Raw genomic sequence first — 25,370 nt, 5'->3', positions numbered from 1 at the left:
TCAGGATTCTTGGGCTCCCTCATCCACCTGCTGTTGCCTTGGGGTTCGAGTATGGGACCCACTGAGGGACGCTGGCCCCAGGCTGAGTGAACCTGCTGCCACGATCTCCTGATTCCCTTGTGCTGGCCCCGCTGGTGAGACCCCCTGAATCTCTGTCTCCCTCCAGCTGTCTCAGAGGGGGCTCGGGTGCTTCTTGGTAAAGTCCGATGCTTCAGTCATTGGGCCCTGGTCCTGCCTGTGCGCTTGGGCTGCATTGTGCAGGCACTGCAGGGGATGGCACGAGGCCTGGCCTTGGGCGTGGCACCCCTGGAGGTCTCCCCCTGGGTGGATGGAGGAGCAGCACCTGGGGTACGGGGTGCTCAGGGCCAGGCTTGGGTCTCTGGGTCCCGTGGCCCTGTACACTCCGTACAGACTCAAGTACAGCCTGCAAGGGGCTCTCTGCAGGTGGTCACCTGGCTTCTGAAGCCCCAGCCCTGCACTGAACTGGGAAGCCCTGGGTTCATCAGGAGCCCACCTCTGGAGGCCTGCGCCATGTGCCGATGGAGCCGGCGGCGGCTGACTGTGCAGCAGTCCCAGGACCTGCTCACCCAGAGCTGCGAACAGCAGCCGTGGGGGCTCCTCTCTGACGCTCCAGGTGCACACAGTGGCGAAGGGAGGGTGCGGCACAGCACGGGGCCTGGGTCAGGCAGGGTAGGGGGCTGGGAGGAGCTCGGCAAAGCTGTCCAGCCGCTTGGCCAGGGTGTGCCCCTACGGGTCCCCTTCACCCAACGTGTCTCCCAGCCCGAAGTCTGGGAGTATATGCAGCTCTGGGACTCGGTTTCTCCCTCTGCACCATGGTGGTTCAGCAGTGTTAGCCCCAGCTGAGGTGGGTCACAGCAGTGATCTGGGCCTGATGTGAGGCTGTGGTCACAGCTCCCTGGACCACGGGCTTCAGCAGAGTGGGCATGGAGCGGTGCCTTCGTGCAGACTAGGGCCCAGCACTTAGGTTGTGGTCAGCTCTTTCCTGAAAGCTGCCTGGGTGCAGGAGCTGGCTGGTCATGGCAGCCCCTCCTGACCACCTCCTTCCTCCTGGCTGCACTGTCTGCTTCCCCCGCTGTGGCTTGGCTTCAGCCACACCTGTTATTGCCAGGCCAACCACAGCATCCCTGGCTGTGTGAGAGGTGGATGCCAGCTCCCCACCACTTCCTGTTTCTCCCCCTGCTGCTGGCCAACACCAAACTTGCTAAGAGAACCCCAGACACCACTTGCAAAAACCTTTGCCACTTGCAAAAACCCATTCATCTCTCTGGGCTTCAACCCTCCCATCCCCATGGCAGAGCAGGGCAGGGCAGGATGTCCCTCGGGTGATGGTGAGGATGCTGGCGACGGTGTGAGGTGGCAGTGGTGACCGACTGTGAGGCCGGTGGTGGTGATGGTGGTGAAAATGGGCGTGATGATGCTAATGGTGGTGATGATGCTGATGTAAGGTGGTAATGGTGACTGTGATGTTGGTAACCATGGTGTTGATGATGGTGGTGGTGGTGGTGATGATTGCGATTATGGTGATGCTGTATATAGTGGTAGCAATGATGATGGTGGTGATGGCGGTGATGGTGGTGATGGTGATGTTGATGGTGGTGATGGTGATGGTGATGGTGGTGATGGTGATGGTGGTGATGGTGGTGATGGTGATGATAGTGATTGAGAGGGGGGATGGTGATGGTGATGGTGGTGATGGTGATGGTGGTGATGGTGGTGATGGTGATGATGATGGTGATGGTGATGGCGGTGATGGTGATGGTGATGTTGATGGTGGTGATGGTGGTGATGGTGGTGATGATGGTGGTGATGGTGGTGATGGTGGTGATGGTGATGATGATGGTGATGATGATGGTGGTGATGGTGATGGTGGTGATGGTGATGGTGATGGTGGTGTTGGTGGTGATGGTGATGGCGGTGATGGTGATGGTGGTGATGGTGATGGTGGTGATGGCGGTGATGGTGGTGGTGGTGGTGGTGGTGATGGTGATGGTGATGGTGATGGCGGTGATGACAGTGGACGTGATGTTGATGGTGGTGATGGTGATGGTGGTGATGGTGATGGTGATGGTGATGGCGGTGATGACAGTGATGGTGATGTTGATGGTGGTGATGGTGATGGTGGTGATGGCGGTGATGGTGGTGATGGTGATGGTGGTGATAGCGGTGATGGTGATGGCGGTGATGGTGGTGACGGTGATGGTGGTGAGGGCGATGATGGTGCCGATGTATAAGCCACTGTCAGCTGACGCCTTCACAGACATCACTCTACCCTGAGCTTTATTGTGGATTATCTGTCCTGGTTAGAATGTTTGGCCCTCAGTGGGGGCTGCATCTGTGAGGATCCTAGCAAGGGGTGCCCAGTGCCCCAGGAGTTTGAGATCTGCTAGGACTGAGGGGACTTAGGCATCTCCTGGCTAAGACTCAGAGAGGGACGAGGAGTGTGGTGCCCTTCCTTGAGTTCTCTGGGGAGGCTCTGGCTGAGGCTCCTGCAGTTAAAGATCCTGTCCTGCGCTTGTCCCATTCCCCTGGGGACTGCGCTGTCAGCCATGTCCATGTGCCACACCCCTCAGCACCCCATCTCCTGAGCCCCCTGTTCGTGCTGTCTCTGATCCCACACGAGGGGACCTGAAAAGTTTCTACTGTCAAAGCCCCCATGGGATAGGTGAATCCAGGGAGGGAGAGCCCCGCATGCGGTACCTCCTGGGGGAAGGGGACAGGAAGCTGAAGGACCATCAGGAGGACGTGGCTGCAGGCCCTCGGGGGCCCGGCAGATTGACTGGGGTGTGGGTGGGGCTTGCAGAAGCAGTGGATGGACAGGATTTCAGACCCTTCACCTGCCTGCGTGTCTGTGCTTGCTCCACTGGCCTGGGTGTCTCCAGCTCTCAGGGGACATCAGTCTCCTGGGTCCACACTGAGGCCACAACGCCTGGCCACTCCCAGCTCCCATGTGTCCTCGGGGCCAGCAGGATTGTGGTGGGGTCCACTCTGCCCCTTCCTCATCGCTCTCCCTCCTGACTGAGGGCTCTACTTGCAGGGGTGGGTGACCTGGGTGCCACTGTGTCAGGGAAGGTTGGGCGGGGCAGGCTGGCCGGTCTCTGTGGGGCCTGCCGGGGTCAGAGGCACCTGCTTTGGATCCCTGTGTCTCCTCACCTGCTGCTGCTCCCGGGTCTGGGCTGCTGTAGCTCACAGGGGGAGCTTGAGTTCCAGTCCCTGTGGGTGCCTGGTTTCTGGGGCAGGGGACTGGATTCCTCTTGGAGCGGAGGCCCCCTTCCCTGTGTTCCCCGCTTTGGAGCCCAGGCCCTCGGGAGGGCCCAGCTTTCTCCTGTTATGAGGCCACCCTGGTCCTGGGACCTCCTCAAGGAGCTGAGATTTGTGGCTGGGGCCTTGGTTGGGGGAAAGGCCGGAGTGACCCTAGGAAGGCTGAAATTTCAGCCAGGGCCACCTGAGCTGTAAGGTGACACGTAGGCGGTGGCAGCTGTGGGCCATGCTCCCAGCGGGCAGTGACAGCCCCATCTCTGCTGCCCCTGTGGGAAGGTGGGGTATGGGCTGGCAGGAGGGCCAAGAGCTCAGGAGGCCTTCAGGGGCTGTTCCTCCGCATGGTCACAGAACCGCCACTGTTGTATGACCATTTCATAGGAGGGGAAACTGAGGCTCAGCGAGGTTTTTGGGGTTGCCTTGGCCGGGCAGCAGTGAGCCCTGTGGACTGTTCTCATTGTCTGTGTGCCAGATGCCTTTGGGCCTGGTCAGCCTTCCTGTTCCTGAAGACCCCTCCCTGGTAGGCCTGTGTCCTCCTTCCTCCTGCTCTGACCACCCTCGGCTTCCCCCAGACCCTGGTGCAGCATGGTCCCTGCCAGGCCTCCACTCCTGCCTCCCCCCGGCAGCAGGGGAAGTGGTACTTCCGGAAGGTGGGAGCCGGAGGTGGGTGTCTCAGGAAGCTCTGGGGGCTCTCTAGCTGCCCGCTACAGGGTTTCAGTTCCGGGGGGTTCCCCAAGCGGGGATGGGGGTGCCTGTTCTGTCTGGTGCTGGCTCTCCGCCCCTCTGAGTCCCGCCCACCGCAGCCCCACCTCCTGCTCTGGGACATCCTGCTGGCCTAGATGGCAGTGCAATGTCCCCAGCTGTGGCCTGATTGCTCTTGGGAATTCAGAGGGCTGAGGGGGCTCCCTGGCTGCTGGGAAGTGGGGCTTGGAGGCCTGGGCAACCCCCGCCCCTGCTGCAGTGGGCTGGCATTTCCTGCCACCCCCTCTGCCTCCCCTGCCTGGGGGGCAGAGGCCCGAAGGGGCATTTGGGGGTTCCCTGGGCTTCCTGTGGTGTGGGGTGGTGGTGGTGGGGTGGTGCCAGTGGGCACTCTGGAGGGAGCCATGCAGCTCAGGAGCCTATAAGCACATCCTGGGGTGCTGCCACCACCCCCTCCCGGCGCCCGGCCATGGGGCAGCGGTTAGTGTGAGAGCGTTTTTTATTTCAGTTTTACAGAATGTCACTGTGCACCCCCCCACACCATGCTGGGGACCTGGGAGCTTCCCTGCCTGCTCTTGGCACCTCTGCCACCAGAAGTTTACATTTGAGTCAGCCTCCTGCCAAGGGGAATCGCTGCGCTGCCTCTTCCCCTGGCTGCAACACCGCTGCTCCTATATGGGCTGCCAGGCGCGTCCCTTGCTGCGTCTGCTGCCCTCTCTCCTCTCTTTCCCATCCCCGGAGGTGCCTGTGAGTGCCTTCCTTCCCCAGTCCCGAGTCGCACTGGCTGCAGGGGTGCTGGGTGTTGGGCGGTGAGGGTCTGGGCTCGAGGGCCCGGGTGTCCCCGACTCTGTTTTCAGGAGTGGGTGACTCGGTTTTGCCTCTTGGGCCCTGTCCCTGGGAGACGCCTCTGCCGTGAAGGGCTGGGAGGGCTGGGAGGGCTGGGGGGTGTGGGCAGGGGCCAGCTGGCGTGGAGGTTCCCGAGCGTCCGCTGTGTGACGCTCCCAGAGTGACACCGCCATTGAGGCTGCAGCTCCGGTGGGCCGATGGCAGCCTGGAAGGCAGAGTCGGGCGCTCGGGCACAGGTGGGGGCCGGGCTTTCTCTGCAGGTCAGGGATGTGAGGTGTTTGCTGGTTTTCTTCTGGGCCTCAGAGTGGCTGCAGACACACAGCCGGCTCCCGTCGCCCTCGCCTAGGCTCTGGGAACGTGTCTGCTGCAGCATTCTGTGTCAACAGCAAGGCCCAGGCTGGGGCTGGGGCACAGCTGGGCCAAGGCGGGCACTGCTGGGGTGGCTGTGCCTGGGTACCCGGGGCTGGGGCGGACAGCAGGGACCTTCATGGGGAGCCCTCCCACCTCTGCTGCCTCTCCTTCCTCCCTGCACTTTCTGGGCCGGTCCTCCCCTCCGTGTGATCGGCATCCTCTCGACCTTGGGCCAAGTGTGGGTGCCTCGACAGGGGTCTGGGGCGCTTTGGGGTTCAGCTTGGTGGCTGGCAGCCAGACAGTGCTTTCCTCCCTCTTTCCTTTCTTCTGGTGAGGCTCTCTCCTGTCCCTTCCTCCTAGTCCTCCTGGGAAGGGCAGGCCGACAGCCAGCCAGCTTGAGCCAAGGCTGCCCGCATGTGGCCAGCTGAATCCAGGCCTTTGCCTGACGCCTCCTGGTGGGGCCACAGGGGTGTGGCCTGGAATCTGAGGCCAAGAGAGGCCCCTTCCTCCTGACTGGGCCCTCTCGTTTTGGGCATGGCCAGCCCTACCTGTGTCCGGGGACAGCTGGCCGAGGAGAGGTGTCCCTCCCAAGCTGAGTGTGGTGCCGCACGCCTGTAATCTCAGCGCTGTGGGAAGATGAAGCAGGAAGATTGTGAGTTCGATCCCAGCCTGGGCAACTTAGGGAGACACTGTCTCAAAACAAAAAATAAAAATGTGCTGAGGGTGTAGCTCAGTGCAAAGACCCTGGGTTCAATCCCAGTACTGATAAAAAAGAAAAAAAAAAGCCACCCAGATGCTGCAGCAGCTGGCCAGTTCATCTGGCCACACGGGGCCCAATACCCCAGCCCTCCGTGACCCCGAGCAGGTGGTGGGGGACAAAAGTGAGGAGAGTCTGGGAGGGGCTGCTGCTTGGCTGTAGAATCACCACCACCTTCTGGGAGGCGGGGAAGGCAGAGGTGGCTTCCCGGGGGCGGCCGGGGCCTTGGGAGGGAGGCTCAAGTTCTCTGACACCCACATGCTGCCCCTGCTCTCTGAGGCCCCATCAGCTTGAGCTCTGTCCTTGCCCCAGAGTTGGCGGTTGTCTGTCGGTTGTACTCAGGGACATGGTACAGGGCCTGGCCTACCGTGTGTGCCCAGGCACAGGTGAAAAACAGGCTTGCAAAGGGGGAGCTGGGGCGGGGCTGTGGCGGGCCACGCTGGTGCCCGTGGGAGTGAGCGTCGCTTAGCCAGGGGCCACTGCAGCCCGCAGGATGTGTGCCCGTGGGCGGCTTCCGTCTTTCACCTTCTCTGCCCATATCCCATGTGTCAGAGGCAAGTGGCGGTGGCTTCCCCGACAGTGGCAGGGATTCCGTGACAGCGAGGATGCAGGGGTGTGTCTGACTCTCATGAGCGGCTGATTCTGCGCTTCTCTTGGGGACATTGCCTGCTTCTCGGGTCCTCCCCTGGCTGCCTGTCCGGGGCCCTTCTGGGGACATTCCCTGCAATGGGGACCCCAGGCCCCTGTGTGGCTCATGGGGCTGACTGGCAGTGCCCACTGGGCGGTCACTGCCTCCGCTGTCTAGTTCTGGAATCCTTCACGCTGACATTTTGAAGTTTGAGGAAATGATTTGTCACTAATGATATGAGTGACAGAGGCTCGCAGTGGCGTGCAGTGGCTCCCACACAGTCTTGGTTGTTGGTGGAGTGTGTCCCTAAGTCCACTCGTGGCAGCCAGACCCTACCCTCCACAGTTGGACCTGGTCCCGGGGTCCTGGGCTGACTGGGAACCCAGGCCCCCTGGTCGGAGGAAGTGCCCAGGTGGCTGGAGGGTGGGTATGAGCTAAGGCACCTCCCTGGAGGTGGGGCCTGTGGGAGGCCTTCCATGGCCCTGCGGCCTCTGTGTGGCGTTGGCACAGCTGCTGGGTCCTCCGAGCCCTGTGCGGCACCTCCGTGGCCTTCTTCCCGAGACCTGGAGCTGGCCGGACTGAGTGCTGAGTGCGGTGGCAGTGGTGGTCCTCAGGCTGGTGACTTAGGGTCACTTCCCGGGCCGGGACACAGCCACTGCCAGTGAGTGTGCCGGTGTCCGGGGCGGCGGAGGCAGCCTCTCCTTGTGCTCTGGGTCTGCCTCACTTCCCTGAGGCACACGAGGCCTCAGCAAGGCTGCCAGGAAGGGCCAGGCCATGCTGCACATGGAAGCTGTGGCCGTGCCTGGGGCGCCTGGGCGTGAGCTGCCGGGTCCTTGCTGCATCCGGCCCCTGTGTCTCCCTGCTTGGTGGCCCGTAGGGCAGCGGCAATGGATGCACCACTTGGGGGCTTCTGTAGCCTCAGGCGCAGGGCCTAATGAAGTGCTCATTCGGGGCTTTGAAATCCCAGCCTAAAAGGCTGGCGCGTGGGTGGTCCCAGCCTTAGCCCACTGTGGGCTGTCAGTCTCACGCCTGGCATATGCCCAGCCCTCCCCGAGGCTGCCTGGAAGCTTCCAGCCAGAGAGGGGGTGCTAGGTGCCCCTTCTGCCTCTGGGCTCCCTGAGAGGCAGAGGGACCTGAAGGCTGGCAGGGCTGTGAGACCTGGGCACTGTGGCCTGGTAGGTGAGGCTACAGCTTTGGAGCCTCCAGGGCCCATCCTGGCTCTGCATAGGCAGCTGCGAGCACCCCAGGCCTTGCTTGCTCCATCTGCAGAGTGGGCTCCCGGAGCGCCTGCTGTGTCTCTCCTTGTGCCACATTGCCCTGGCCCTTCCACCAGGTGCTGTTGGGCTGAGGGGGGCTCCTCCTGCCTCAGCCTTCTTCTCGGTGTGTCCCTGAGCTCCCCCAGGGTCTCCGGCCCCTGCCTGATGTGATTGTGCCGGCCTTGGTGAGCGTCAGGCGCTTGAGCTCCTGGGTGTGAGCAGGCGGTGTGACCCCTCCTGTGCACTCTTGTCTTGCAGACTTCTCCGCCCAAGTGAACTCCTCCTCCCTCAACTCCCCGACAGGCCGGGGCTCCATGGCTGCCCCTTCGCTGCACCCCGCGCTGGGCCCTGCCATTGGCTCCTCGCTGGGCTCCCCGGGGCAGCTGCATTCGCCCATCAGCACGCTGAGCTCGCCCATCAATGGCATGGGTCCACCCTTCTCTGTCATCAGCTCGCCCATGGGCCCCCACTCCATGTCCGTGCCCACCACGCCCACCCTGGGCTTTGGCACTGGCAGCCCCCAGGTGAGTGCAGGGGCTGGGCAGGGGGCTGGATGGGTGGCGGGCGTCACCTGCAGGCCTCAGCTATGGCTGCTCTGGGCCTGGCTCCCTCCTCTGCCTGCCCCAGCCCTGCCCAGCTGGGGGCGCTGGCGAGCTCTGGGGGCTCTGCCTCTGCAGCAGGCCTGGGGCTGAGTGCGCTGAGTTCTCTGTGCGCGTGCACTGCGTCTTGGTGGCCCGCGGGGGTGGGTATCCAGGCTCTGTGTGGGGATGCTGGCCCTTGGCCTCGATGCCTCGGGCTCTTGTGGGTGCACAGGGCAAGGGGGCCTTTGCAGTTAGGGCCCGATCAGAGGCTTCTCCTCCACCGCCTGGGCTTTTTGGTTGCTTCTGGCTCTGGAAGCAGCTGGTGCCTGGTGGGGGTTGGCACGGTCCAGGTCTTTCTCTGGGGACCTAGGGGTCCACTTCCCAGTGAGGAGTGGGGCTTCCCCGACTGGCTGCTGCTTGGTTCTGGCTGGATCTCCTGCTGGATTTCTGCCTTGTGCTCCAGGCCCTCCACCTGCTGCCGGCTCTGGGGGGCCCTGTCTGTCCTTCCTAAAATAGGCAGGAGACCTCCCTTCCTGATCTGTTTCATAGCTTGGATTCTGTCTTTGGTCCCCGTGGCTGAAGGTCTGTGGCAGAGAGCTCTGTGGCCGACTCACAGTGGTTCCTGGCCAGAGCCCCCAGGACTCCGAGGCCCCTGGACCCATTGAGCCCCCACCTCCTGCACCCCTCGCACCCCTGGCCAGTAGGCCTGGGTGTGCTCAGCACCAGAGCCGGCCACTGTCTGACCACCTGGGCCCTCTCAAGCCCCTTCCCCTGGAGAATGGCCAGCCCCTTTGAAGGCTTTTGCCCCTGGGGGTAGGTGTGGAGGAACTGTCCATGTCTGCTGGCCTTCCAGGGGCACGCAGAGCCCACGCTGCTGGCATGAGGGAGGCTGGGCCACCTCTCTGGGCCTGGCTGTGCTATTTTTAGCATGGCTGCCCCACGCCATTCCTGCTCCTGCCCGGTGCCATGCGGTGAGAAGGCAGATGTGTGCATGGGCTTGGCTTCCCTGCGGGTGGCGCCTGCTGTCCTTGTAGCTCCCCAAGACTGGGCACTGCCCACAGCCCTGGCCTGGTGCCGCCCGTGGTACACAGCAGGGTGGTGTAGCTCTGGCAGTGGCACGGCTTCGGGGCTGTGATGGTCCTCTTCTGTTGCTTCCTGTGCTCTGTGCGGAAGGGGTCCACTCTGGACCCCGTCTTCCCAGGCTGTGAGTGAGGGGCCTGACGGCGCCTTGAAGCTAACGAGGCAGGGAGCAAACCCAGGCCTTCCCTCCTGGCCCGCAGCCCTGTCTGAGCCTGTCCTTGCTCTCTGGCCACCTGGAGGCTTTGGTTCCACTGGAACATGCAGCTCTGTGCCTGGGAGCCACGTGCAGCCTGCCTCAGACCCCTGTGTTGATGGTTGTGTGAGCGGAGTCTGGAATGTGTCTGACCCCGGTCCCCAGCACCAGCCATGGACCCAGCTGCCCAAGCCAGCGAGGTCCTTTGACTCCTGATGTGATGGGCAAGGCCCACCTTCTGCCCAGCTCTGCCCCCTCGAGGTCTACTCATCGAGGCCAGGCTGCCCTGCACCAGGGGGGATGGGAGCCCGCGGGGCTGGGCAGAGCCACGCTCGGGAGGCCCATTGGCTGGCAGACACACATGGAGTTGAGGGTCTAGGCCTGGGAGGTGGGCCCAGGAGGACGGGGTGTGGTGGGTTCCTGAGAAAGTAGCAGGGAGATGGGCAAGGACAGGGTGGGGTGCTGGTGAGGAAGGAACTGAAATGCACCCCAAGGATGCGAAAGGGGAAATGCCCTGCCACAGGAGGGCTCGGGTTCCAGCGAAGGGCGGCGGAAGGGCCACCGCCAGAGTGCAGGAGTCTCCAATATGGGGGGGGTGCCCCAAACTCCATGCTGGGAGCTTTGGATCTGGGACCTGGGCCATTGGCTTGGTGCTGGGCAGGGCAGAAAGATGCCCCCCATCCCTGGGGTGGCCCCAGGCCCTGCAGCCAGGCCTTCACTTTAGCCTGCTCAAGCAGTTAGGGCTGCCCAGGGCCTCTGGTTTGCCCGGGATGCCCTGGGAACAGGCCCAGCCTGGCAGGGACTGAGGGGAGTGTGACTCCCCACTATGTCCTGACCTGTCCTTGCTGGGGGGCTGTGGCCAGCCCTGCATCAGTTTCCCTAGGGCCTGTATGCAGGGGCAAGAAGTGTAGACCTCCATGTGGTTTGGGGCAGCCACAGAAAGGAAATGAGCGAGGTTCCTCCCTAGCATCGTCCCGGGGCCCGGCCCTGTCATTGAGGCCAGGTTCTCATGGCACCGAGAAGCCCCCCTGTCCCCCGGCCCTGGGCCTTCCCTCTGCTGGGGCGCAAGCTGTGGGTGACCCAGCAGCCCCTGCCCACACCTGGGCCTGGCCTGTCTCTGGTGCCTGGGGACCAGTACACAGGGCATTCGGCCAGTGGTGACAGGGACTGCCCTGGGCTGCAGTGAGGCCCTCAGGAATGCAGCACCCTCGTCTGGGTGGACTGGGAAATTCCTCTGGGTGCCCAGGCTCCAGGGAACGAAGGCTTTGGGCGCTGGGCGCCGCCAGTCCCGTCCTTGAGGACGGGGGATGGGGCTCCGGTGCTGAGAGGGAAGGAGGCGAGGTTCCTCCTGAGGGGTGGTTGGGGCTACCCGAGGGCAGGGTGGTGCCCGGAGACAGCTGCGCAGACCGCTCTCCACTCCATCAGGGGTTTGCAGAAGTGGGGGGACTGCGCAGCTGGGGCTGTGTGCGGCAGGCTGGCGGGATGCAGGGCTGGCGGTGCCTCCGGCCCAGTGTGCTGACTGCAGAGCTGGGCTGGAGGCAGCGGAACCAAAACTGCTGTGTCATTGCACGCCGCAGCTGTTGCCAGGGCGACCGGGTGAGTTTCCCACGCCTGCCCTGGCGGCTGGCGGGTGGGGCCGAGGGTGTGCAGAGGTTGAGCTGCCGATGGGGGTGCCCCCCCACCCCGTGTGTGGAGACCACCGCCCTGCAGTGTGCGCGGCATGCGTGGCCGGGAAGACCCAGCCTCCTCTGCCTTCCTCACAGGGCGGCCAGGGAGCAGCCAACCCAGCTCAGTGACCTCAGGCGGCCCTTGAGGCTGGGTGGGACCCTCCTGTGCAGCGGGGTGCAGGGGTCCCCGGTCTGTGAGTCTGCAGCAGCCTGGGGCCTGGCAGGAGACGGGGACCCTGAGCCTGGCCCTCTTGAGGAATGTAGCCCGAATGTCCCTCAGCTGTGTGGCCTGAGGGACCCCTGTGAGGTGGGAGGACGTGGGGTTGGGCCCACCAGGCACCTGGCACCAGTGTGCCTGCGCCTGACCCTGCCGGACGACCCTCCGCAGCTCAGCTCGCCCATGAACCCCGTGAGCAGCAGCGAGGACATCAAGCCCCCCCTGGGGCTCAATGGAGTCCTCAAGGTCCCTGCCCACCCCTCAGGAAACATGGCGTCCTTCACCAAGCACATCTGTGCCATCTGCGGGGACCGCTCCTCAGGTAGGGCCGTGGGTGGGCAGGGGCGGGGTGGGGGGCTGGGAGCTGGGGTGCCCCTTCCGTGCCCCGCCTCCTGTCTGTGAGTGGCAAGGCCAGTGAGGGTGACATCTAGGGCGGCCAAGGGCTGGACAGAGCCCTGCGAGATGCTCCGAACCCCTCAGCCTGAGACCGAGGCAGTGCTTGGCCCCCAGGGTCCTGCAGGCCCGGACTTGAGACCCGCAGTGGAGTGCGAGGGTGGCCGTCCGCGGATGAGCAGGCGGGCGAGGCGGGCCTAGCAGCCCAGGCCAGGGTCAGAGCCAGCCGGGGGCCCCGGGCTGGGGCTGCTCTCATGCACTACTCTGCCCGTAGGCAAGCACTATGGCGTGTACAGCTGCGAGGGCTGCAAGGGCTTTTTCAAGCGCACCGTGCGCAAGGACCTGACCTACACCTGCCGTGATAACAAGGACTGCCTGATCGACAAGCGGCAGCGCAACCGCTGCCAGTACTGCCGCTACCAGAAGTGCCTGGCCATGGGCATGAAGCGGGAAGGTAGGTGGGGGCACAGGGCGGCAGGACCCTCCACCTCCACCTCCGGCCCAACTCGCTCAGGGTGCCGGGGTTTGGGCACAGAGTCCAGCCTGGGCCTCGAAGCTTGCCAAGGGTGCCCCTGCCTCGACCCTGCTCCTCAGTGGGCAGAGGGCAGAGCCACGCCCACAGCGCCCAGCGGGGTGCAGCTGGGCAGGGGAGCGCTGGTAGCGGGGTGGGAGTGTGCCCGTGTGGGGACAAGGAGGCTGCTGTCGTTCCTGCCCTGGTGGGAGCAGGCGGCCCGATCTGCAGGACCTGGGGAGCAGGCTTTGGAGCCTGTTTTATTGAGATTTACATGGGCTGTGTGCTGCTGAGTCTCAGGATGTGGTCTGGTTGCTCCCCCTGCCTCAGCCTCCGGGCACCCTGTGGCCTCTGGCCCACTTTGCCACGGGCCTGGGCTTTCACCTCTTCCTTGCCACAGCTTGGTGCCCCCACGGTGAGTGACAGGGTCTGTGGGCGTGCACACCTGTCCCGTGGGGCAGAGCTTGCTGCTCTGCGCCTGGAGCTGCAGGTGCCACCCGTGGCCTCCTGTGTGGTGGCCGCTCCTGTGGATTGGGGTCTTGTCTCGTGCCCACAGCCCTGGCAGGTCCCTGAGGAGTGGGGCCTGGACGGGTGTCCCCACGACGAGCGTCCTGATGGTGGGCACGTGCATCTCCTTCTATCTGGGTTGGCTGTGTGCCTGGACTCTGCCTCTCTAGAGAAACTGAAACCTTGGTGGGCCACACTCTCCGAAGCATTTCCTCCTCCGGGCTGCGAGGTCGCTGTGCGGTGCAGGGTGGAGGCCCTCGTGCAGCCCGCGTCCCCCTCCTGGAGGGGCCGGTGGGGCCCCAGCGCCTTGTGAGCAGGTCTTCCCAATCGGGTGCTCAGTTCCTAGAGTGCTGGAGTTTGTGTAGCTCTGTGTTTGCTGTGCAAGTGGAGAAACGGGGTGCCTGCAGGCCTCGTCCAAGGTCATGTGCCAGGCTAATGACCCCGCAGCGACAGGCAGAGGAAGCCAGTGCCCCCTCCACTTCCTGTGGGTGCTGCGCGTGGTGAGGGAAGGCTTCCTGAAGGTGGCGAGTGCAGCGCCATCCCCAAAGGATGGGAACCATGCAAGGGGTGGAGTGAGCTGGGGCAGGCGGTGGGCAGGCGTGTGCCCAGGTGTGGAGGTTGTGGAACGCCGTGCCTCTCTCCAGCTTGGTTTATCGCCTGCCCTTACTCCTTCTCAAGCTTGCTGCCAGCCCCTGGTGCCGGACATCGTGTTGGGCATGGCGTTGTGAGCCCCGGTCTATTGAGAGTGTGACGGGGCAGGGCCCCAAGGGTGCAGAGAAGCTGACTGGGAAGCTTGGGCGTGGACACCTGGCCCATCTGGCACAGCTCAGGGAGGGGTCTAGGCTGGAGCCCGAGGGAAGGCAGGTCGGACCTTGGGCCTGGCTGCAGCTCCAAGCCCTGGAGAGGACCCTCAGCCCACATGCCCCCTGCCGAGGCCGACTGTTGCCCGAGTGCCTGCTGTTCGGTCTCCCACGCTGGTCCCCCGAGGCCTGGGAGTGCCTGGCCCTCCTGGTGCCCCTGCTGCATCCCACGTGCTCTCTGCCCTCCAGCCTGTGCCCTAATGCTGCCCACGCTCCCCAGACCAAGAGGTGGGTGTGGGAGGGGCACCGTGGGGCTGGCACAGCTCGGCCGGCTGCACCCATTTGCCGCACCCCGATTCCTGCTGGCTGCAGGTCCTGTGTCTTCCCTGTCCCTGTGGCAGCCACAGCCTCGAGGCTTGATTTAAGGGCCGTTAGATAAATACCTGGTCCTGTCGAGGGCCCTCCTCCCTTTTGTCTCTGGCTGGATTTATGAGTCATGAACGTGCTGTAAAAACCTCCTACAAAGTGCTCTCGTGCCCTAAACACAACAACCACAAAACGGGCTGGGGCTCCCCGGTGGGCGGCAGACGGCTGCTCAGTGTGGCGGCTGTCGGAGGGTTGAGCTTCCTCTGCCCTGCGGGCCCTGCCACCCCCAGGCTCTTCTGCAGGCGGGCCGTCTTATAATCTCCTGAGCCTGTGGTCCCAGTACACAGCTACACTCTGGATGGGCGGCCTCAGAGGTCCAGCCCCGCTAAGTTCCAGGCCTGCTGTGGGCGGCTTTGCCCACGGGCTTGATGCCACACGAGTCCACACATTCCTCCGCCCCGTCTCTTGTCCCCTGGACTCGGCTCCAGGAGGGAGTTTGGGGTTGGCCGGCCACCAGGTGGGCCCAGGTCTCCCTGTGGGGTGGCCCTGCTGCGGGGAGGGGCCGCCTTGACTCCAGGACCGGCAGGATTCCCGCCGAGAGCTGGCGGCTGAGGGATGCTGTGGCTGATAGCATCTCCGTGGCCAACAGTGGGCCTGCAGAGGCAGGCAGCCCAAGTACTCGTTCCACAGCATTCTGGGCCTAACACCAGGCTGAGCCCAGGCCTGTTTGCTGGGGAGGCTGGAGGCAGGGTTGGGGGGCCTGCAGGTGTGGATCTGAAGGGGGACAGACTGGGCACCCCAGTGCTGCCCTCTATTTCCTCCCTGCCTCGATTTGCTCCTGTGCCCGACCCCCAGACCAGGGTGCAAATGGCAGTGATGTGTGTGTATGTGTGTGTGTGCGTGCGCGCGCATGTGCATGTGTGTGCGAGCTCCTATGTGTGTAGGTGCGGGTGACCCCCCTGTTCCTGCTAGGGAAGGATTCCCGGCAGGGCTTGAATGCTGGCTCTGTAGCAGTGGGCTGGTGACTCTGCCACTGTGAGGTGGGAGTCATCTGTCCCACGGGAACACCCACCAGGTCTCGTGTGGCAGAGTATGTGGCTCGGCTGCTTGGTGGTGTTGGAGAGGTGGTCACGCTGTGCACACCTGTGTGTGTACGTGTGTGCATGCGTGTTTCTGTGTGTAGGTGCATGTGTGCGCGTGTCTGCCGGTGAGTGCTTCGTCCCGGATTGGATCCCCTGAGGGAAGGAAGACCACCCCGTCTGCAGTACCAGAAGGACCCTGACTCACAACAAAGGATGGAGGAGGGGCCCAGCCACTGGCGGTGCCCCAGATGGAGGGGCATCGGGTTGGGTGCCCTGTGGCCTCCCTGTGGAGCTGTGTATGCTCTGAGAAGGGCCTCCTGCTGGTTCCCGGGGCCGTGGCAGCTCGGCAGTACCTGTACCCGCCGAGGCTGTGGGCCTGCTGCTTTCCCAGTCCAGTGCCAAGCTGGGCAGGGGCGGCCTTGGCTGGACTCAGCCCGCGTCCCCATCTTGCCAGGAGGACCGACCGCAGGGAAGGCCTCCCACCCAGACTCAGGCCTCTGGCTGCCACCTCCTCCTCGCTGCTGGCTGCCATGGCTGGGGAGGAAAAGGAGGCCCTGTATTTACAGACGCCTCCCGCCCGAGGCTTCCCGGCGCCAGGGGGGCATAAGTCAAACACGACTTCGTCTAAAAGGTGATTGAGCTGGCGAAGCATAAATCCCGGCTCCACCTGCCCCTCCGCCGTCTATAAATAAAACCATAATATTTATAATGATGCTGCTTAGAGCTGCTGGGGCCCTTCACAGCTTCAAAGTGTTTCACAAAACATTTGCTAATTAATTCTCGCTGCCCGCCTGCGGAGGAGGCAGGTGCCGAACCCCCCTGCCTGCCGAGGGCTCCCCGGAACCAGCCGCAGTGTGGCGAGGCTCAGCACTCAGGGCTGCTGTGGCGGCGGGGGGTGGGGGTTGTCCTGCCCCGGTGGGGACATGGGACAGGCAGATTGGGCCTGCCTGGGTACCTCGTGGGGCCCTCGGTCAGGAAGCTGAGCCAGAGAGGTTGGAGACTTGCCCAGGGCCACACAGCTGTTAGAGGTAGTGCAGGCTTCGGAGCTGCAGCTTCCGAGATGTCCACAGTGCCCCTTCTAGTTCTCTGAGACGTAGTTTCACCCCAGGGGGAGGAGGCTGCTGAGCAGACACTGGGCTTCCATCTGCCCAGACACTGCCAGCAGGGCCTGCTGTAATCACCCTTTTAGGCGCCTCCTGCTGGCGGGCTCCCCCACATCCATCGGGTCCACCCTGTCCCTGGAGGAGTGACCCGACCCCAGATGAGCGCCACCCTGTGGAGGGGTGGCGTAGAGCCTGCTTGGCCCTGCTGCGGTCGGAGTTTCCGAGGTACCCGGGCTTTCGGGCCCCTGTGGTTCCTGGTGGGTGCATCTGGAGCCTTTGCCCAGCCTACACAGGAGCAGGAGATCCCTGGCTCAGCCCCACTGTTGTGTCTTAGAAAGACGGCCCCATCCTGGGAAGCTCAGGGGTGCTTGTGGGGACCACGAGGCCCCGGGAAGGGTACCCATCAGAACCCGGTAGAATGGTGGTCAGTGGCAGGCAAGGAGCCGGCACACAAGGGGTTGTGAGGCAGCCACCTGGGGCAGTTAGAGAGTTGAGAGGGGAAAGGGAGCCGTGTGGGGCTGAGGTCCTGGACCAGCATGGCGGGGAGACTGTGGCCTGGGGCGTGGCAGCCCTGGTGAGTGCCCCGTGGTCCTCGGGAAGCAGGGGACAGAGCACCAGGTGCAGCCCCAGGCCGAGCAGAGAGGTGGGGGCGATGTCATGGGAACTGGAGGCTGCGGGGTGAGGGTCTGGGCCATTGCCTGGCAGGAGGGCGGGAGGGCGGGACGGAAGGATGGAAGAGGAGCCGGAGCCCTCAGTGCCCGCGGGGTGAGGTGTGGGGGTTTGCAGGAGCAGCTGGAGGGCGCAGGTGGCCCAGGGACCCTGGTCTTTCTGGGCCCCTGTTCCTCAGGGAGGGAAGTGCTGTGGCTGGGTGGATGAGTGGAACGGAGAGGAGACCGAGCCGGTGTCGGGCATGGGGTGGGAAGACCGGCACTGTGCAGGTGTGAGCCCGTCTGGGCCTCTGTGTGTGCTGTTCCCCCCGCCTGAGCCGGCCCCGGGCTCATGGCTGCCTCTTCCTGGAGCCTTCCCGGCTGTCCCTGAGTCCACAGGCCGTGTAGACCGCTGAGCTCGGGGCAGCCAGGCCGTCAGCTCCGGGGAAAGCGGTCTGCCCCGTCCCGGGTGGGCTCCTGCAGTGAGTGTGAGCTGAGTGACAAGTGCGTGGCCACCGAGAGGCCAGGTGTGGTGGCCCGGGGTCGGCGCGCTGGCTCATGGGCCTTGTGGTTCAGCCGTGCAGGAGGAGCGGCAGCGAGGCAAGGACCGGAGCGAGAGCGAGGTGGAGTCGACCAGCAGCGCCAACGAGGACATGCCTGTGGAGAAGATCCTGGAGGCTGAGCTGGCCGTGGAGCCCAAGACAGAGACCTATGTGGAGGCAAACATGGGGCTGAACCCCAGTTCGGTGAGTCAGCCTCGGCGCCCGCCTCAGCTTCCCTGTGGATCCTCGCTGGCTCGTCCTCCTGCCCTGGCCCTGCACTCAGCCCTCCCAGACCCCGTGTGCACTGCAGGTGTGGTCCCGGGCGGGCAGCTGTGCCTGCTGCCTGTGTCCCTGGCAGGTGATGTCCTGAGCCTCCTTGTGCTCACTGGAATGGGTAAGGCCAGGGCGGGCCCCAAGGCCGGAAGCAGCTCCTGCACCCTCCATCCAGTCTCCCTCATGCCAGCACCTGTGGGAGTGACCTTGGCACGGCCACCCTGCCCTCTGGGCTACCTGCTGCCCCCTCTACCTCCACATGAAGGTGGGGTGGACACAGGCCGCCCTCCTCCTGGCTCCCAGGCTGGGGTCAGCCCCACTGGCCTCCACCCCTCCCTCAGCGGATGTCAGCTCCCTGTGCCTTGGTGTTTGCCTGGTGTGGCCCAGGCCCTGCATGTATCTGAGCCACTTTGCAAACCCCCACTGGTTCCTGCTGGCCTGCAGGAACCCGCACGGCCTCTGGCGAGCTCACTGGCCAGGACACCTTGTCTGTCACAGCTCCGCTGAGAAGGTGCTGCGCCGGGCTGGGCGGGTGTTTCTGACCATGGAGTCCAGGCTGGGCGCTCTGCACAGACCTTGCATTTCCTGGTATCTCACTGTGGTCCAGCCGGCTCTTAGGGCCCTGTGTCTGCCCAGGCATGGTCTGTGCAGTGTCTGCACGGCACCTGGATCTGTGTGGGCTCAGGGCTGGGAGCAGAGCCCCATGGCTGAGCCCTGGAGCCCCGTCCAGGCAGGCCTCCAGGTTGCCCTGGCTCTGCCCCTCACTGGCCCTCCTGCCTGCAGGGCCTGGCACACCACTGCAATGTGGGCTCCACGCGCTTGTGCTTTCCCCACCCTGCCCAGCACATGTTGGCACACAGTGAGGTGAGCAGGCTGGTACCCTCTCGTGAGAACGTGGCATAGTATCTGAGCTGTGCCCCACTGCCCAGTTCTGCTCAGGGATGAGTCCTGGCCCTGGGAGCTCACATGGCTCCCACCTGCCCGGTGCCACTCGGATCTCTGTCCGTGGGCCAGGCGCCCAGCTGGAGAGGGCCCCGGTTCTGAAGGCAGCCCCTTCCTATGAGCACACCCATGTGGGATGGCCATGGCCCTCAAAGGGCAGGGGCTGCAGGGGTGGCTGGCAGTGGGCACAAAGATGCCAGGCTTCAGCTCTGCTGAGTGCAAGTGTTGCCCGGGAACACCCCTGCCTCTGCAGAAACTCGGCGTGTGGGAGGCAGGGGTCCTGCTCTCAAAGCAGGGCTGGGGAGGGGCTCTCCCCTGCCATCCGGCTGGTCCTACGGGCACCCCTTCCTGGCATGAGCTGGCAGCTCACTAACATCTACTGTGGGATTCCAGTGGGGGAGCCCTTGCCCAGGAATGGAGCAGGGTTAGGGCAGGGAGCAGCCCCTGCCTCCCTCCTTCCCAGCACTGATTTGTCCGTGGCACACTCTGTGGCGGACACTTTTTCTCCTTCTGGTTCCTGGCCACCACCAGTTCTGAAATGAGGGACCCTGTGCCCCAGTTCTGGCATCTCTCCTGCAGCAGAGTGACTTGGTGGGCCCAGTCCCAGCCCTGTGGTGCCCCTGGTCCCTGAGAACGACAGGGCAGCCCCTGTCTGGCCAGGTCGGAGTCTGATATGCCCTAGCTCTGCCTGGGGCCTGGGCTCTCTGCCGAGCATGGGCCTGCCCTGAGTCCCTTCCACGTCTAGTTGGGCGTGGCCCCCATCTATCTGTCTCTCCTTGCCCAACATCTGCCACCCCAGGGCTGGGGAGGGGCTGAGCAGATCCTTCCTGGGACCCCTGGGATGATTCGCCTCCTGGTTAGTGGATTTTAGCATCTCTGGGTTTGTGCAGCCAGAACTCCAGTCGGCTGCCTGGGACCCAGGACTGCCTGCCGCCCCAGGACTTCAGCATGCTCCCTCTGCCGGGTCCCTTTCTGTGCAGGTCGTACCCGCAGGGCCACGAGGTTGGCCTCCCAGGGTCACTGCTTAGTTCCTGCTGAGGTGCGCCATGCGGGGCAGGCCTGGTGTGGGCCTTAATGCCTCGCCTCCTTCTCCCCTGCAGCCCAACGACCCCGTCACCAACATCTGCCAGGCCGCGGACAAGCAGCTGTTCACGCTGGTGGAGTGGGCCAAGAGGGTCCCACACTTCTCTGAGCTGCCGCTGGACGACCAGGTCATCCTGCTGCGGGCGGGTGAGTGGCCGGGCTACTGGCTCGGGTAGGGGCAGGGGCAGCGGGGTGGCGGGCAGGAGTGGTGCCTCAGCGTGGGGCAGCCCGGCTGTGGAGGCCTGGGGGAGGTGGGGCCCTGAGCAGCTTCCTCCTCTGTAAAGGGGGTGGCGGGGCTTGTGGGCAGCTGGGGGTGTGGGGAGACGGTCCTCAGCTGGGTCTCGGGCTCTGCCTGTGAATTGTGGGGGACACTGCAGGGGGTCTGTGGCCACAGCCAAGGTGCTAGTGACTGTCCCATCCCCAAGGCCACACTGTCCCGGGGTCTGGACAGCCTGACCGTCCAGCTCTGCCGTAGTGGCCAAGGCTTGACAGCTGACCCAGCCAGACAGGGACAGCTCCCTGTGATGTGCAGAATGTTCCAGAAGGTGCTTGGCCAAGGCCCTGATCTTTGTACTTCTCTTGGGGTAGGACCTTTGATTATATTGAGGTCCCGATGAGCCAGGATCCCCCCATAGCAGGTCCCTGACCACAGTGCCTTTGTCCAGGTGGCTTCTTATCCCACAGGGCTGAGGTGCTTGTGCCCCACTGTTATTCTTTCAGAAGCTGGTGGGCATCCTACTTGACAATGCATGGCTTCAAGGAGAGGAGGCCAGGGATTTAGCTCAGTGGTGCCGCCACCTGCCTCGCGAGCACAAGGTCCTGAGTTCAATCCCCGGTACCAAAAAAAAGAAGGAGAGGTTTTTTTGGGCTCAGGGTTCAGTGCAGTCAGCCAGAGAGTTCACGGCAGAGGAGCCTTAGGGAAGAGAGCTGCTCGTGCTGTGGCGGCCAGGAAACCGAGAGGAAGGAGGAGCGGGGGGAAGGAGTTGTCACCCTTCCAGGCTGCACCCCAGTGACCCCCTCCAGCCACGCCCCACCGTGTGACTACGCTCAGCTGCCAGTTCGTTAGTGGACAGATCCATCATGAACACAGGGATCCAGTCACCTTCCCAAAGCCCCCTCTCTTGAAGGCAGGAGGCTTTCTGGTGACATCCCAGACCCAGACCTTAACACCCAGCTTCTCCCGCAGGCGCTTGTGTCTGGCACAAGCAGGCAGCCCGTGGGTCTCGGTGACCTCAAAGTTGGCTGGATGCTGTGCCCCAGTGTTAGTGGCAGCTGTCCTGTGGCTCCAGACCCCAGCAGCTTCCCTCTGACCTCAGTCCTCGGGTGATCACAGCAGAGCAGGTGCTGGCCCCTGATGGCCATGTGCAGGGACCATCCAGGCACACAGCAGGCCAGGCCCATGCCTCCATGTATGTGTCTGCTGGGTGCTTGCTGGGTTGCTGTGGGGCCTTTCCTGTGCCAGGACCAGGTTGGGCCTAAGCCCCCGGCCCCCTGCAGGGATCTCCCCTAACATCCCATCATGGGTGACCTTTGCGTCCCCACTTGGCCTCCTTCTGGAGTCTTAGTGGCTTCTCACCCCAGAACAGGCTTCTGCCCCAGCCTGACGCTGGCCTTGTCCCCTCCGAGGGACCTCGCTGACTGGCTGCCAGGTCCCTACTGAGCAGCTGCACAAGGTGGCTAAATCCTGGGGTCCCAACAGGGCCTCCTGGCTTTAGGGCAGCTCTCCTGCCTGTGAATGTGTGGCCTGGGCCATGTCCCTCTCCACGCCTCCGTTTTGTCCTGTGCTCCTTATGTGGAGGCTGGCTGCATTATGAATGCTAGGCAGACTCGGTGGCAATGTGGACTCTCACATGACCAGCAGATGGTCTGCCTGGGCCCCTCGATGCCCTCCAAGGCAACCATGGAGACTAGGAATTTGAAGTCTGTGGCAGCCAGGTGGCTGGGCCTGGTCAGCCCCAAGGACAAGGTCTGGCCAGCTGCAGTTGGTTACAGCCTTGGTCCCCTCCTTAGGGATATGGGACTCATGTCCAGGATCCCAGATTATGGGGGATTTCCACCATTGTGTGAACTACTGGGCAGTGCGGGCTTGAGGCCTGGTCTGTGGTCACCCCTTCATCCTGGTGGCTCCCTGTTCCAGCAGTCCAGGGGACCTTCAGAAACGAAGTGACAGATAGTTCTGGCTCATTACGAGGCGCATCCTGTCTATTCTGTTTGTCAGGTAAACTGAGGCAAGGCAAGGGCCATTCATGGCTTCCAGGCTCCTGGGTTGGGCCTCCTTCCTCCCAGCTGCCCCTCAGCCCAGGCTGTTGAGTTGTGAGGCTCTGTGCAGCATGGCTCACCCTTTTCTCCCTCTGGTCTGGATGTCCTGCTCTGGGCCGCGCCCTGGGGCAGAATGGAAGCCAGGCTGGGCTGGGGCCTGGCACCTGAGCAGGGCCCCCCAAGTGCCTTGTGCGTGGCCCTCAGAGCCCCTGCTCTGCTGTGCATGGATGTTTTCCACACTCACCTGCAGAACCCCACCTCTCTGCGCTTCGCCGGGCCTCCTGCCTGTGCCTGGCTGGGCTGGGTCCACTGATAGGCGGGGCGGTGGACAGCATCTCTGACGGCAACCCAGCCATGGCTGTTCCGTCCAACCTCGCCGAGGGCTCATGGACCCTCCTGCTCACAGGAGTGGACAGGCACGATCTCAGGCCCCTGTTCCTTTTCTGGGATTGGTGGCTCATACCGCCAGGACATGTCCACCCATGAGTGTGGCAGCCTGGGGCAGGGCTTGGGCCGCCTGGTCATCATGGGCCTCCCTCTGGCCATGAGGTGCAGCTCGGCCCTGGTTCCTGTGAGGGCCTGGCTCACATTTCTCGGTGCGTCCTGCAGCCTCCCACCTGCTCGTGCTGATGGCCTGTCCTGCACAGTGGTCCCCAGAAGGAGAGGGACAGGGCACCGCTGTCCTGGGACACAAGGAGGGCCCACAGGCACCGTTATGCCTCATACTGAGAGGGCCTCATGTTGCCCGAGTCAGAGGCTGTGAGAATATTGTGCAGTTTTCTTTATCATTTTGATCTTTATTTATACCCTGGGTTTCTCAAATAAGAGAAACCACGCAGTATAGAAGTTTGTGCATCTGACTTAGTTCACTGAATGTCATGGCCTCATGACAGCTGCTTCTGTTTTCCTACGCATGACGTGAGTTTATCCTTCTTTATGGCAGAGCAGTGCTCCATGGTGTGTAAACATCACACTCCCCATTCATCTGTTGATGGACAGATAGGCTGCATCCAAGATTTAGTTACTCTGAATTGTGCTGCTGTAAACACGGGTGTGCATACGTCACTGTAACACGATGTCTTTAACTCTGTTGGGAAGATGCCTAGAAGGGGACTAGCTGGGTCAAGTAGAGTTTCTAATTTCAGTGTGTAAGGCATCTCCGTTCTGATTTCCACCATGGTTGTCTCAGTGTGGATTCCCAGCGTACCTGCATGCTTGCAGGAAAAGGGTGTTTCTCAAGCCAAGATGCTCCCGAGCCTCCTTCCTGTGGAACCCCTTCTGGGGCTAGGGTTCTACAGAGCCCGCTTTGGGAACCCTGGCATGGCTTTGGAAAGGGAGGGGTGGAGAAGGGGGTGGAGCTGGTGGGGCTGGGAGACCGTGGCCAAGTGACCGTGTGCCTTCTCTCCACAGGGTGGAACGAGCTGCTCATCGCCTCCTTCTCCCACCGGTCCATAGCCGTGAAGGACGGGATCCTCCTGGCCACCGGGCTGCACGTGCATCGGAACAGTGCCCACAGCGCAGGGGTGGGCGCCATCTTTGACAGGTGGGGTGGGTGTGGGGTCAACTCTCTGCTTGTGCAGTGCAGGGCAGCGCATGAGAGGCCCTCGGTCAGTGGTCCCCGGCCATGTCATGTCCTGGACAGCACTGCCACGCTGTGGGGTCACGCTGGGCCATGGAGCTGGGGAGGCCTGTCAGGCTGATTCCGCCCAGGCCTCGGCTGTGAGCCCTCCCGGCAGCCAGTGGGCCGAGAGGGAGCCTGAGAGCCCCTGGGCGCTCCGTGGGGCGTCTTTGTTCCCAGAGGGGCCCTGCATGCTGGTTCCCCGGTGAAGTGGCACTGACCCCTTCCTGGGGAGTGGCCCCTGGGGAGGCTGGTGGCAGCAGCCACCCTGCCGGAGGCCAGGGCCTTGTCAGTGTCCGGGCCTAGCTCTGGGCCTGGCCCCCTCAGCCCTGGGGTGACCTCCCAGGCAGCCCCTAGGAGTGCAGGCTGCTGGCCAGATGAGTGCGGCAGGTGCTCCGTCCACACCGCTTCCCCCCCAGCCCACCTGGCCTCTCCGTCCCAGCCGCCTGTGGGGCCGTTGGGGCTCCCAGAGTCCCCAGGGCTTCCCGGGGTGCAGTCTGACTTGGGCCTGGGGCTCCCTGTCCACAGGGTTCTGACAGAGCTGGTGTCCAAGATGCGGGACATGCGGATGGACAAGACGGAGCTGGGCTGCCTGCGTGCCATCGTCCTCTTCAACCCCGGTGCGGCCCTGCTGCCTGTGCCCATGACCCACTGTGGGCCGCGTCATGGTGGGAACGGTGGTGCCCCCTTCTGCTTGCTCTGGGGCCGGCTGCTGTCCACAGGGACAGGGAAGGTGCTTGTCACTCGTCCCTCCCAGACAGCACATTGGCATCCTGTGCAAGACAGGGCCGCTCTCGTGTCCTTATGGGGCCTGTGAGGTACCCTGGGGTGGCCAGTGTCCCCTCCAGCCCCTAGGGCCATGGCCACACAATGGCAGGGGCACGTGGCTACGTGGGGTGCCACCCTGGGGAGGGAGGGGGTGACGTCCCAGGAGGGTGGAGTGGGTGTGGGGGCAAGCAGCAGCCCGGCTTTGTCTGGGCCGTGGGGAGCTGGTCCCTGCGGGGTGTGGGTGGGTAAACATGGAGTGAACGGTAGCCACCCTGGGATGCCCCTGGACAGTGGCCAGGAGGCCCCGTGAGGCCTGTCCCCTCCAGCTCACAGGCTGAGCCCTGGGCTGGTCCTTGGGAGTTGGCCTGGAGCACTGATGTACCAGGGAAGCCTGGGCACAGGAGTAAGGCGTCCATGGCCTGTCCTGGTTACCATAGCAACGGGGGAAAGAATCCCAGCTCTGTACAGATGAGGAAACTGAGTCCCTGGAGGTCAGGAACCCGTCCTGGGCTGGATGACTCTCAAGGGGCAGAGCCAGGTTCCCCCCAGAGCGGCTGCCTCAGCTCCCACTTGCAGCCTGGAGGGCACAGCCCTCTCCCACCTCCTCCCCCACATGCTGCCTGCTTCGTGAGTGTGGGGTGACTGGTACACGGGCCTGGGGCCCACAGGCACGATCGAGGGACCTGGCACTTGCCAGGGCTCTGAGCTGAGGCCGCTCTTCCTGCAGACTCTAAGGGGCTCTCGAACCCCACCGAGGTGGAGGCGCTGAGGGAGAAGGTGTACGCGTCGCTGGAGGCCTATTGCAAACACAAGTACCCAGAGCAGCCAGGCAGGTGAGCACTGCCAGCCCGGGCGACCCCTGGCGGGCTGGGCCGTCCCCACCTGGCGCTGCAGAGCCCATTGGTGAGGTGGGCTGCGGGGCACA

At 63.7% G+C, this 25,370-nt stretch overlaps 1 protein-coding gene across 2 annotated transcripts in view; it reads left to right on the top strand.

Annotated features, from left to right (window-relative positions):
- Positions 1 to 492: 492 nt before the first annotated feature.
- Positions 493 to 25,370, top strand: part of Rxra (retinoid X receptor alpha) — a 28,381-nt gene continuing 3,503 nt past the window's right edge. Inside the window, exons 1-9 of one of the 2 annotated variants that reach the window (XM_010608927.3) lie at positions 493 to 634; positions 8,072 to 8,337; positions 11,723 to 11,873; positions 12,219 to 12,398; positions 17,537 to 17,706; positions 19,818 to 19,947; positions 23,470 to 23,602; positions 24,206 to 24,297; positions 25,173 to 25,278. In XM_010608927.3, coding sequence (XP_010607229.1) covers positions 532 to 634; positions 8,072 to 8,337; positions 11,723 to 11,873; positions 12,219 to 12,398; positions 17,537 to 17,706; positions 19,818 to 19,947; positions 23,470 to 23,602; positions 24,206 to 24,297; positions 25,173 to 25,278 — 1,331 coding nt within the window. In that variant the 5' untranslated portion in view covers positions 493 to 531. Of the gene's footprint in view, positions 635 to 8,071; positions 8,338 to 11,168; positions 11,264 to 11,722; positions 11,874 to 12,218; positions 12,399 to 17,536; positions 17,707 to 19,817; positions 19,948 to 23,469; positions 23,603 to 24,205; positions 24,298 to 25,172; positions 25,279 to 25,370 lie in introns of those variants that run through there. The other variant, XM_033759203.1, reaches the window with a different exon arrangement.

The sequence above is a fragment of the Fukomys damarensis genome, unplaced genomic scaffold, assembly GCF_012274545.1.
Source record: "Fukomys damarensis isolate Sample0158 unplaced genomic scaffold, DMR_v1.0_HiC HiC_scaffold_36, whole genome shotgun sequence".
Lineage (NCBI taxonomy): Eukaryota > Metazoa > Chordata > Mammalia > Rodentia > Bathyergidae > Fukomys > Fukomys damarensis.
The sequence above is the reverse complement of the archived record's forward strand: the minus strand, read 5'-3'. Positions and strand labels throughout refer to the sequence as shown.